The sequence below is a fragment of the Nilaparvata lugens genome, chromosome 8, assembly GCF_014356525.2.
Source record: "Nilaparvata lugens isolate BPH chromosome 8, ASM1435652v1, whole genome shotgun sequence".
Classification (NCBI taxonomy): Eukaryota; Metazoa; Arthropoda; class Insecta; order Hemiptera; family Delphacidae; genus Nilaparvata; species Nilaparvata lugens.
Window position 1 is genome coordinate 15,916,232 of NC_052511.1, and position 13,555 is coordinate 15,929,786.

The following is a 13,555-nucleotide window of genomic DNA, read 5'->3' on the forward strand; positions in this document are numbered from 1 at the left end:
TGCTGTATATCTATTTTTCCATCTAGCTGTTTGCACTGTTGTCAATATTTGCACTAACGTAGCAGAAGTCTCCGGGGTCATTTAGAGAATTTAATTTGGATTTTTGTTTAATAGTAATTATTAGGTATTCCTCTTTATAAGTATATGTAAGACTCTCTCCGATTTAGCTTAGTTGTCTAAAGCTTTGCGAATTGGTATGCGTATATTGGTAGTAGATCCACTCATGAGGGCATCATTAGCATAAAATTAGCATGTTTTGAAACAAAAAAGTAACATCTTTTGATTTTTGAATGCACTTTATTTAATAGCTTCTCCTTATACTCGTCTCAACAAGAATTTATGAACATCCATCAACTATTGTGTGATCTATGGATAGTGATATTTAGTACCGTAATAGAGATATTTGAAGGTAGTCTGGCCGTGAAATGAATATATCCTCGTATTAGAATATAATTTCATACTTCAAGTGAACTGTCAAAGCTAAAGCGGCAACTGACGTAAGATGAGCGTCATACCTACAGGATGACTGAAGCTCCTTAGCATTACTGAAAACAATCACAAAAATGTCAAGGCGAAAATTAGAAAAACCAATATTGATTCAGGTTTTTTTTGTAAAATTCTATATATTATTAATTTGAAGTCGGAACATAAGGAAGAGCTTTCTAATTCATCTGAATATGTTAAATAATTTAATGTTTATAAATATACATTTTTACTGTATTTGCAATATTATGTGCCGGTCGCACAAAAGCCAGTTACATTTCAACTGTGATTAATTCCACGAGAACCAATCAGAGAAGCCGTCTTTTCAAAAAGCCTTCTCTGATTGATTCTCGTGAAATTAATCACGGTTAAAGTTTAACCGGCTTTTGTGCAACTGGGCCTAAGTTTCTTAATAATTTATTGTAATTCGCTTATACTGATTCAGTGGTGGCGAATATCTGTTGAACGTTTAATATCTATTAATGGATAGTTCATTAATTAAGTACCGTAGCATATTACACAAAAATATTTACTGAATTATTTTTTTTTAATTTATCTACTCATCCTACTCATATAGTTTTGTTTTATTTCTATGGATTTAAAAGGATTTTTACAACAATAATAACTCATATACATACTCACCTCGAATCTCCTATAAATTTGTAGCAACCGCAGGTCATCTGATTATTGATTATTATTTTTCTATTTTCCTCATTCAAAAATTCTTCAAAGCCTTCCATACCGCAAACTGCCACTGAAAGCAGAATAAAATGGAATAGAATCAGTTTTTTTATTTGGTGATTGAGTCTGGACATTTAAGTTCACTCTAGCACTTGACCAATGAATTTAAACAATGTAAAGACCCTGATACAATGGGCTGCATTAATTATTGATATTAATGGTAGCCTATATTTTTTGGGGGAGAATTGAAATCGATAGCCTAATCAATAGTTACTACAACATGTTGAGAAAATATAATAGTCTAAAATGGTTTATCTGTCTAAATATAATATAATAGTCTAAAATATTTGAAATAATTTCAAATCTATAAATACGGTAGTCTAATTTATTTCACAAATTCATTTTTTAATCCACACAAATATACTTTTATCAATTATTTAAATAAAAAAATTATAGATCACCAGGATTTTAATTTGGATTACAGTACTTGTTTTTATTGGATGTATTGACAATATCATACATGCTAAATATTGTAGAGCTAGAGAGAAATTTAAAACACAAATTGTTCCTTATGAAATGGATGACACACTATGACAATGAAATTAAAAATAAATCCTATTAATTAGAACTGGCTGAAATATTAATAAGAACTGTAATAATTTGTTAGTGATAATTACCTTGTTCAGTGAACAAATCGAAAGTATTTGAGTCAAGATTGTAGCGTCTTGTAATATAAACTTGCTGAGCATAAACTCTACGGCATTTCTCTTTTATGATATTCTTGATAAGTCCATCATATTCCTTTGAACATTCCATCTGCAAGTGAACAAATAAAAGATTGTGTGACAGTTGAAATGCACCAATTTTAATACAATGTAGAACATTTTTAATTAATTTTATTGTTGTGGATTTCTCAAGATGTAGATTAAGAAGGAATGTGATTGTTTTTCGTTTTTTTTAATTATAAGATTATAAATAATATTATAATTTTGTATATGAACTATAAGTTAAAAGAGCTAAATTTATACTAGAAGTGCAAATCCATTTGAAACCTCACCTGCCTGAAGTTTTGCCAGTAAATTATTTGATGAGTCAAAGAGTATCCAGTATTTTCAGACTCAGTTTCTTCTTCTAGACATTTTCGGTTGATAGCACAATTGTTGTTGAGAGCTATCAAGCAGTTGTTCGACTCAATCTCATTTGGATGACCACTAAGTAATAATTCGCCTTCACTGAGCGATATAATCCTGGAGACTTCTCTTTCATAGAAGAGCTCAAAGTCTCTTGATGATGTGAATAGTATCTGTGGATTCATATCAGTCTCCCATATAGGTGATGTTAATGATCTGTGAACTGGAAAAGCCGTTAGCAAAGAATAGTTTTATTTGTTGTTAATTATGACAGAGTAGTACAATAAGTAGGTAGTATATAATTCTAAGTCAAATCAAATACTTCAGAAGATAAGTACACGTAACACAATACTTAACAGAACAAGTCAAATACTTACCTATGCGGATGATGTGGTACTGATAGCAAGGAATCGCGATAAGTTGAAAGAGATATTCAGCACAATGAAAGAGGAAGCAAGGGAGCTGGGTCTGGAAATTAATATTGGAAAGACTAAGTATATGAGAATGTCTGCAAATGAAAGAAGAAGGCACGTAGACAACTTGATTCTATCAGATGACTGCAGCATTGAAGGTGTCAGTGAGTTTAAGTATCTTGGAGTTACACTGACAGCCGACATTAAGACTAGCCAAGAAATTTGTAGCAGAATTATTATTTATTTATTTATAAGGTTAGCAAAAAATACAAGAATCGGAAAAGAAAAAACAGGCTACTGCCTAAAACTTCTTCAATTTCCTAATTTAGTTTTCCAATTATGATGGGCAATCGAGCGTATTTTGCAAATCAAAGGATTTTTAAGAGTAGAATAGTATCAAGAGCAACTAAAGTGAAAATGTACAAGACGTTAGTCCGACCGGTTGTGACATATGGAGCAGAGACATGGACACTGCTGAGCAGGGATGTAAGAGCACTGATGTCATTCGAGAGAAAGATGTATCGAAGGATCTGGGAAACCTATGTGATGGAGGGGTTTGGAGAACCAGACATAACAGCGAAATCGATGAGGCTAAAGGGGAAGGAAATATTGTAAGATTTATTAAGGCAAGAAGGATGGAGTGACTTAGACATGTGGTGAGAATGAATATGGAAAGGACACAACTTAGACTGCTGGATGGACGAATGATGGGGACGAGAAAGAGAGGAAGACCGAGAACGAGATGGATAAATGATGTGATAGGTGATCTGCGTGTGCTGGGCGTATCCAACAACTGGCGGCAAAGATCACAGAGAAGAGACGATTGGAGGCATTGTGTTGAGGAGGCCAATGTCCACCCAGGACTGTAGAGCCAACTAAAGTAAAAAGTAAAGTAAAGTAAGTCAAATCAAATTAAGACGTTACATTATAATTTAATAAAATTTCTTATCACAGATTTTTATAGTTCTTCTATCTTTATATAGGCCTAAACACACAATTCTTCTTCTTCTCAGCCTTTCCCCACTCAGATGTGGTCGGCGTTTCGGGTCAGTCTCTTCCAGGAGTCTCGGTCATGGGCTTCGTTTAATGTTAGTCTGTTAGTCCCTTCTGTACAAGATCTTTGGCGATACAATTTTTCCATTTCCGATTCCAGATCCCGATCTTCACTTTCTCCTGTGCTCTACACTTTCTTCATCTCGCAAAATTGTTCCCCCCAGAGATCCGTAGGGGGATCTCAACACACAGATATCCGTTACCGTAATAATAAATTATAAACAGGTTACATCACACTATTATTAATTCATAAATAACCTTCTTACTTTTATAATGAATTTGTCAACTGGATAGTGGAAATTTGATTAATTATTTAATAATATTTATTCAATTCTCTAAAAAAATTTTTTTTATATTGACTGAAAACTAAAACTGAAATTTTATTCACAACATGTTTTACAAATGCTTTTACAATGTAATTATTAGGGAAAACAGTATCATTATAGAAAAAAAGAAAAGAACTTCAAAAGGACTGATGCTCAAGTTTCAGCTCTTGGATATTTTCTACACACCAGAAAAAATATTTGGCTAATTTAAAGAAGTTTCTACTCACAAAGAGTAGAGTCACATTTTATTTTCAATTTCTCCAAGACCCTTGCGGCTAACTCTTGTATTCCATGAACCTTTTTGAATTGGCTGCTGTCTGTTTCTAAGACATTCAAAATGCTCTTCAATTGACCTGAAATATTAAAGTACAGACACTGATAATACAAAGTTTTCAATAATCAACATATCGAATAAAATTTCTGGTCGTATTGAGAACGTTTTATTTTTTTATCTGAGAGAAAATGACTGCTGTGTGTTGAGTAGAGTTGAATGGAAAACAAATCTAAAACAATCACTCACATCACTGACTGACGGAATTGAATGAAGCAGGTTCAATTTGAGGACTAACATTTTCTAATCTATAAAACTGAAATATTTTTAAACGAAATCTGGTGTCTAAAAATATAGCGATTCTTCAAAAATTACATGTCGTCAAGTCATAAAAAATAGAGAAAACTGGGCCATTCATAAGAATTTTAGAAGTTATAATAATGTGATGGTATGAAATTGAGTGGGTATATTGTAGTTGTTCTTTTTGTGTTTCTTATTTTTCAGGTTTTTGAACTGGAATGAACTTTGATTCGTACTTTCAGATTTTAGTGTGAGAATATTTGACCATGTGTATTGAATTTGCTAACTTGTTGCTTAGTTGTCGAAATTAAAGCAATTTTCGTGCATTTTTCAAATGCAGCTTCAATTTCTTGTCGAAATAGCTACTGTATTTGGGAATTGTTCGAGCATTGACCTTTTTGCAGCTTTGGCTTTTCCACTGGAAGCTATGCTCAACGCTCGTGGAGGGGAAATAATTTTCAGTGAAAAGGCCTCAGTTATCGTATTGAGACGTAACCGTAAAAACATCATGTAACGGTGTGCGAGCCTCGGTCCTCCGAATGGGTCTGTTACCCATCCAGAGGGACAAATTGTAACGTTTTTCGGTAATCAGTAATTTTGATTTAGTAAAAGTTCGAATTAGATAGAATCAGTATATGTAAAATTAAGAGGTTAATTGTGTGCGTGAATTGAAGTAGTGTAGTAAGTTTCATAACGTCTGAGTTCATTGAGTTTTGGATTATGTGTTCTCAAAAGTTTGAATATTGTTGAAATGGGAGTGCCAAACTTTTGTTGTTTTCTTATATAACTCAAAATTTAGTTACATAGAATGACCGAGGCCCGAATTAAATGCAGCAAGCTAGCAGGTTCCCAAAATGTGTAGATTGGAAATTGATTATACTTTTTTTCTGAATCAATTACTGAATAACTTTGTATTATTCGAAAATTTGAGATGTGACAACATGATTTTATTAAGTAGGAAGTTTTGATTAGCTCAATAAACCTGAAGTTGAATGTTAAAAGTATTTTTTTCAATGGAGTTCCTGGCTCGTAGTTGCTAGTTGCTAAAATAGGTGACAGCAGTACACTTTAGCAAATATTATAGAAGAGAAGAAACACCCCCCACCGTTTACAATAACAAAATCAATTATATTTTCTTCCTGTTATCATGACTAGGATACTTGAAAAAATAATATTCCAATGCTCTAAACAGAGTTTTCAATTAAATAAATATATCATGGAATAAATCTTCAAGAAAAACACTTACCTATAGCTACATTTACTCCATATGCTATGTTTTCGTCACACTTATTATGAAAATTATTGGATAAACTGTTATCAAGACATCCAAATAACTCATTCAAAGCATCCGACGTATTTTTCTGAGCAGATTTGCATTCAGTTACCTCGAATAACAATGTCATGAATAATGAGAAAAATCCAAGTGATAAAACATTCATACTAAGATGCTTATAAAGTGACTGCTGAGTGAAATTAACAAATAATTGTTGTATTACTGATTCACAACAAATTGTTTAAGTTTTTAGTTGGATTGGAAAAACATACAATCAAGTAATTTTATGTATTATTATATCTTGAGCATCAAAACAATATAAATAAAGCTTTGTGATCGGTACTCAAATACAATTATTTGTTCACTTCACTACGTGGTTTCGTTGAACGTTGTTTAGAGACTGAATTTGCATGAGATTGCCAACTGTGAGAAAGAATTGTGGCGAGAATTCAATTGAGTCTCATCCCTCAGGGCTGGGATAAGCTTAGGTGCTTCATTTTCATTCCACCTCCCTTCTGTTTTCTCCTTCAAACTGCGCAATAAGTTGGGGATCTGAAATCCGTCCAAAATGAGTTTTCGGATTATTTATCCACCAGAACTTTCTAGAATTCCAGTTCATCATTTCATACTTTAAGGAAATCAAGGTGAAATAAATATTTTGTTTTTATGATTTTAATTATTGACATTAAAGCACACATTATACATTATTGACAGTAAGTTAGTATTTTATAAAGCACACGAGAAAGGAATAAACAACAATTATATATTGAATAGAATACAGTTGGGTTGACTGATATAATAGTTATTTTTTAAGACACAATAATAAGCGTTGAAGCGTATATGAAGCAAAATGACATTATTACAATTACATTTACTTTAGACTTAAAATTCACAACATCGAATAGCTACCTATATATGGAGTGTGTACTTTGAAAAAATCAAAGAAGAATAGCTTTCATAGTTTCAGAATGTCATTTGAGTTACTTTAGTGCAAACAATTTATGTAGAATAAACCTACAAAATAGATAAAACTTCATTGATTGAATCAACACACAATACTATATATAATAATATATTTTTCAAAGATTAAACCATTTATAATAAATTCAATGAAACTATTATGATTCATGAGACATAAGTTTTATTTTTTTGGAAATTATACCGATTACATTAACTTGTACTTTAGCTCAACTGTAGTTGTGTTTATTGTTGTTAATTTTTATGTTACTTGAAGGCGTTCAGTTTCCCAGGCACTGCTCATGGAACGGTTCAAAGTACATTCCAGCAATGCAGCCACGATCCCTGGTTGATCCCAGCTGGATGCATTGTCCTTTGATGGTTTCAGTCTACAAATATTCAAACAATAAGTTAATAACAGTCTCAGGTAATTAGTTTGAGTCAAATTTTCGGATACAATATCAGCAATTACAGTGTTACAAAACATCTAGTATTTGTAATCACAATAATTTTACATTATCAGCAGTTTCAGGTAATTTATTTTTGAAATAAAAATTAAAATTATGAAACATTCCAGGGGATTTATATAATGAAAAATAGTAAGCATAATAGTAGCATGATTTTTAAACCCTAATTGAAAGTAACAGCAGTTGAAAATTAATCATTTCCATTTAATTGTAAATTAAAACACGTACGGTATTGTTTTTCGTACTTCTTTCAAAAATTGAAAACAATTGCGTACTACATCATTATTAAAATCCTGCGCATAAATGATTATTGAAACATACGATTAAATTGAAAAAAGCATTAAAGATTCAATGATACTAGTAACTAGATGAAATAGATGAGAGATTGAATTATTGTAGTTTCATTTTATAATTATTAATAATATCTAGTAGCCGAATTGATTCATTCTCGTTTCACATGATGTCTTGGATTCCTGCATCATCTGAACAACATTAAAGTATAATAGGTGAGTTAAAAACTTGAAATATAATTGTGAAAAATCATTGTTAATAGTAAAGTGAATCCCTCATTTATTCAATAAGTGGTGATAGATTACAATAATGGTGTGATTGAATCAAACAGAGAAAAGAAGCTACATATAACTCAGATTGATTAGTGTATAACTAGAATGGAAATATTCACAAAATGATCATGAATATCAAAACTTTAAACAAGTTGAATAGAACAAGAAGATACTTACAACATGCAGTTCTATCTCACAAGAGGAGCTGGAGTCCACATTGTTTGAAACCATCAATTGCGACTGCAATAATTCAATACATTGCATTAAAAAGTGAAAAAGCCTACAGGTGAATGGATATTATGAAAAAATCATTTTTAATTTTTGTGATATTTCTATTTTTTTCTTTTGTGTAGAAGCGGATATAATAAACTTTGTTGTAGTTTAGACACTGTGTTATATGTTTAAATATTTGAAAAACATTTACTCTTCTTGGCGAATTGAGGTATTGGTGTATTTAAGTGTTTTAAAAATATTTACAAATGTATGACAGTGTCTAAACTACAACAAAGTTATTATGTAGTGTTTCGTCATGGAAAGAAACATCAACTTTGATAAAATACAACACTTACTAATTCTTATTAATTATTATTTTGATAGTCATTGATTTGAGAAGTTAACATTTTTGAAATAAAACTTTCCTCAAAGATGAATGAAACATTTAGGCGATGCGTACATTAATTGATATGAATGACAAAAACTCAACTCATATTGATCTATGAGAAAAATAATTGAGGCCTGAGTTCCAAAGTGTGCTAAATAACTAATTGGTAGAATCAAGTTCTGTTCTTTAGTAAAATTTAATGAAAATTCTGATGCGTTGAATTCTACGAATGATTTTTTCTCACTCACCGTTTCAGGGTGAGACTTGGAGTGCGAGCGAGATAGCAACTGTTTGAAGAATGCCTCGTTGAGATTCCCAGTCATGGCGAGGGATGATGCCAGTAAAGCATAAAGCACGATGAATAGTTTCAACATCCTATAAATAAATCATAAAACTTTATTTTGTATGGAATTGAAGAATTTTTGTAGCAATACTTATCACCAGTTGATATGATAATTTTCCACTTCAGGACATTCCAAAATTTTCACTTGATAATTTCAGAGAATCATCTCAATTTCATTCTATATTTTATCAGAGCTCAAAGTCTGACTGTAGCTTTCAATATTTTATCTTGCGGTTATTGTACTCTACAAGCTACAACAACTATACATTTGAGTATGTAAATTTCACATCTTATAATATGTATTTTTATTGATATCTTTCTAGAAAGATTATTTTAAAACAGATGAGTTATGATGTGCAGATAGGTACTAGCTCTCAAGTAGGTAGGTAGGTAGGAGATAGGTAGCTCTCAAGTTTCCTTTACATTTGAATACATCTCAAGTATGAAATTTCTGCTTTTCAATAAATTAATATTTCAACAATATCTTTAACATGCTAGAATAAATGATTCCAATGCATTTTGGCATTCTAGAATAGTCTTGTAGCCTATACAATAGCATCCCAGTCTAATTTAAAAAATATAGAATTAAGTTATTTTATAATTAAAAAATTATCTTACCTCTCTCTCTTCCAAAGTCTTTGAAATGACTTCAACTACTCGGTCTCGAATTTCGTAACTAAAGTCAAGGGAATACTTATCTCCGACTCTTCAATAAACTGTGCATACATACCCTGTGCGATTCTGTCTTTTAAACCACAAGGGTGAAGCCTGATAAAGGTTTCAGCAGTTGGGAATCAATTAGCAGTTGGAAAAATGGTGAAGAGGTTCACCTTTCTCAAAAAAAACATTGTTGTTTTTCTCAACTTTAATTAGAGAGTATAATTTGAGAATCTCGGCCTTACCATACCATAAAGGGTTTCTCTTGAAAACTCTACATTGGAGGCTCTTCTGCTACGTACCGTACATTCTAAGATGATCGACTGATTAACTACTAACATACGAAATAATTATCTGAAAGCGATGGGATGCTTCCTCAAATGAACAAGATTGGTCTTGAAAAGTAATATTGCTTCTGCAACAACAGTCCTGCTCCACAATATTTTAATCAATCAGATTCCATTAAATTAAGTTGTTGTTGTTTATATATACGGTACAACCGTACGGTACGGTGAGTATAATCATTTGTTTCTTCTTAGGTGCACTATGATTAGATGTTGAATGAGATGAAACTTTTTTCAATTCATTAATTTGAACTTTCTGAGGTTTCAACGTCGTTTAAATACAAGGCTCCGGAGGTATTCGATCTCATTCATCCTCCAGTCATTGAAGAGACCATCCATCTACTCCAAGCAATTTTTTGTAAGCACAGAGCAATCTTCAACAGAGACAATGTCGTTGTAAGTACCCAAAAATAGGCTATTGTTTGAGTGTTCTTTTATTGAATAACTGAATATATCAAGATTCTAACAAAGACCGTAAGTATTGAAAGATATACTTGGCAACTGAATAGTATTATAATAATATTGTAAATATTATTTACAATAACTCTGAATAATATTGTGAAAGTATACAGGTAATTCAGTGTTTTTCCTTCACTCAAGTACGAGATCAGGCTTGAAATATTAATAATTAGAGTATTTTCAAACAAGTGTACTAAATTCAATAGAGTTATTATAAAGTGTTTTTGTATTTAAAAAAACACCAATAATAATTAGAGCTGTTATTGATAAGATCATTTCGAAGAGCGTTTGAAGATTACTGATTTTATCTTGGAAATTAAAATTAAACTGATACTGGCTAGTGAGTGTGAGTTTGTGGAGGAAAGAGCTGGCTAAATTGGGTGTCTCACAGGTTAATTGAAAATCTACAGAGGTGTTTTCTAAACCAAACACTTTGCTTGAGAGTGCAGTGCACTCTCTAGAGAAAAGACTAGAGAAATTGTCAAAAAATCCACTTTATTGTAATAAAAATTATAATTTCACAGGAACAAGCTCTCATGTGCTACAAATTAATAATAAATAACTTAAGTTATATAAATATAACTATATTGATTATAGTTTTTATAATTTGTATTAAAATTAAGTGAATTTTTTGACAATTTCTCTTCAAAGTCTCTTCAACTATGGAAAAGTTTCACAATATCATCATTTACTCTACAAACTTAATCTAGAATAATTTATTGGTTGACTTTCAGAAGTACTGATCGACTTGTTCTCAGGTGAACTATCTTTTTATTTCAGTAACATGAGATTCGCACTCCTGAGCATCATTCTATCGGCACTTCTCGCTACCATTGCTGGAAACCCTGAGCCCGGTTCTCTCATTGGTGGTTTGATGATGCCTCGTATGAACCCAATCAGCCAACTGGTAAGCCTGAAGAAAATGAATTTATTGAGATTAGATTTAATATTTCATCTATACAGCATTACCCAATTTATTTTTCTATAGAAATTATCTCAAGCCTTTCATAAAACGTTTTCATTTCACAAATTGTGTAACTAAACTGTGTAGCAGTGTAGATTTGTGCGTATATTTCAAGATAAAAGGAGTTCTCTTGCTTATTATATCATGATTTTCTCACTGGTGAGAACATATTCCAGCCAAAGAGAAAGCTTGTATGGAGTCAAGATTCACATAACATTAAATTGATACTAAAAAATATGCTATATTTTTAATAATTTTCAGATGATTATTCATTCACTGGAAAAATAAGTTACTCATAACAAATTCTAAAATAGAATAGAATAGAATTTATTGTTTCTCATAAACAACAGTACAATATTACAAGAGAAAACACAACAAAGATATTAAGCTATTAGCCAAATTTATGCTAAATGCCAATGCTATGGCTCAAAAATATAAAATGAAATAAATAGTAAGCTACAGTATAACCACGCTAGAATAATGTGTTTTCCCTATCTTTCATTTTTAATAGCATTATTTCTATATCAATGTATGAGGATTGAAATGTGTACTAAGGACTGCATGAGAACTGTGTGTATTAATAAGTTTATTTCTCCTCTCAGGAACTCCTAAGAAATTTGGAAACAACCGCTGACACTTGTAACATTGAGATAAGAAAAGTAAGTATGACACCTATATTATGTGATCGAGTATCTAGACATAAGTTATCTGTTTATTGTATTATTTTTTATTGGTACTTTTTCACGTTTAGTCTTGTACTTCAACGTTTATTCAAGGAATCAATATTGAAATCTCTTCAAAATTGAACGTACGGTATTATGTTTTATCGATCCAACAGATTATTAATTGACGATTAATAGAGAAAACAGAATTAATTAAAGTCTAATATGAAAAGGACATCATTATTTGTTCGAGAGGATATTAAAGGCTACAGTTGAACGAATGTACATTTCGAAACGAATAATAGCAGTGTCCTTCTTCAAAGAATTGCCTTCATTCAATTTAATTAAAACTTGATATAAAATGAAAATAATGTTTGCATGATAAAATTATTGTCAGTACCTACAATATCTCTTTAAGTAGGTACCGTACCAGTATCGTTACTTTACCATATTGTAATTAAAAAATCAATTACAGCCTGTATTGATTGATTTGATTGGAAAATTTGTTTTCATGTGATAACAGGTGGAGAAGATTGCGGGCAAATGTATTGATCTTGGAAACAGCAATAGCAGAGGATGTGCTGCAGGAATCTATATGGAGCCATTCCACACTGACTGCATGAACGATTGAATTGCCTATTAGAGAATGTTAATTTAACTTTTGACGAGAAAGATGACTGAGGATCACCATTTTTCATTTATCATTCAATTATTGAACATCAATTTACTAATTATGTCATTTTAGTTTCAGTAATAAATATGTACTATAAAAAATATTGTATTGTTGTTTTTCTTCTCATCAGTATGCGTCTAAAATTGTCTCTTTTTCTTTTGTATAATGGGTGGAAGTGGTGGTGAAATTAGATATCATTATAAAAAAAATATTATCAAATACAATAATTGATATATGCTACCTGCTACCACATCAAATTTTGTGTCTCTGTAGAATGACAAACGAAAGAATCCTATATTATAATTATGATCATATAATAATCTCAAAATTAATTGTCACTGATAAATTAAAACTAAAAATTGAGGGACAACGTTTGAAATGAACATTCGGTAACATTGTTCATAAAAATATATCTGGTTTTCTCTTTTGATACTGCCCACGAATGAAAAAAAATATTAAAGGAAGCTCAGTTGAACGGTGTTTGGTACACTTATAAAGAAAAAAGAATAAATTTTTCATTAATGAAAAGTTTGATTTAAAAGAGAAGGTTTGCATTATTACTGGAATGGAATGAGCGGAGGACAGAGGAGTGTTGATCTTAATAAATAGCAACCCTCCAGGCGCAATTCATTTCAATCCCACTTCTTCTCAGCTTATCCTACTCATGGTCTTGCCCGATGCAATGCTGTCTTCTTAACTGTATTGATTTTATCAGCACAAGCCTTATTATAGCAGACATAAAATAGCTTCTGGAGACATTATTATGTTATCGTGAATAGCATGATGATACTAAATACAAAGTAGAAACTAACTGTAGATTGAGACTAGGCCTGCATAATTTTCAAGATACCGGCACAGAATTACAGAATTATAGGAGTTTTCTCTGATACCAGTAATAAAAACGTGCTGATAAAATAAAAATTATCAGTAACTCA

General features: G+C 31.3%; 1 protein-coding gene across 2 annotated transcripts; it reads right to left on the bottom strand.

Moving 5' to 3' along the window:
* Window positions 1-280: 280 nt before the first annotated feature.
* Window positions 281-6,325, bottom strand: LOC111055933. 2 transcript variants are annotated; one of them, XM_022343241.2, is made up of 6 exons: window positions 5,904-6,325; window positions 4,314-4,439; window positions 2,222-2,517; window positions 1,842-1,980; window positions 1,126-1,237; window positions 283-545 (listed from the first exon to the last, which is right to left on the bottom strand). In XM_022343241.2, the coding sequence occupies exons 1-6, from the start codon at window positions 6,094-6,096 to the stop codon at window positions 443-445; spliced, it is 969 nt and encodes a 322-aa protein (XP_022198933.2). In that variant the 5' UTR covers window positions 6,097-6,325; the 3' UTR covers window positions 283-442. The 2 variants fall into 2 exon arrangements, with proteins under 2 accessions (XP_039290028.1, XP_022198933.2); XM_039434094.1 differs by lacking the exon at window positions 4,314-4,439 and having other exon boundaries at window positions 281-545; window positions 5,904-6,297.
* Between the last annotated feature and the right edge of the window lie 7,230 nt (window positions 6,326-13,555).

Excerpts from the sequence above, each read along its gene's own strand:
- LOC111055933 (XM_022343241.2), bottom strand. The coding sequence starts at position 6,096 with ATGAATGTTTTATCACTTGGATTTTTCTCATTATTCATGACATTGTTA. Across the intron at positions 2,518-4,313 it reads AAAATGTGACTCTACTCTTT|TTCACAGATCATTAACATCA; the intron begins GTGAGTAGAAAC and ends CGGCTTTTCCAG. Across the intron at positions 1,238-1,841 it reads CGATTTGTTCACTGAACAAG|TGGCAGTTTGCGGTATGGAA; the intron begins GTAATTATCACT and ends TTCTGCTTTCAG.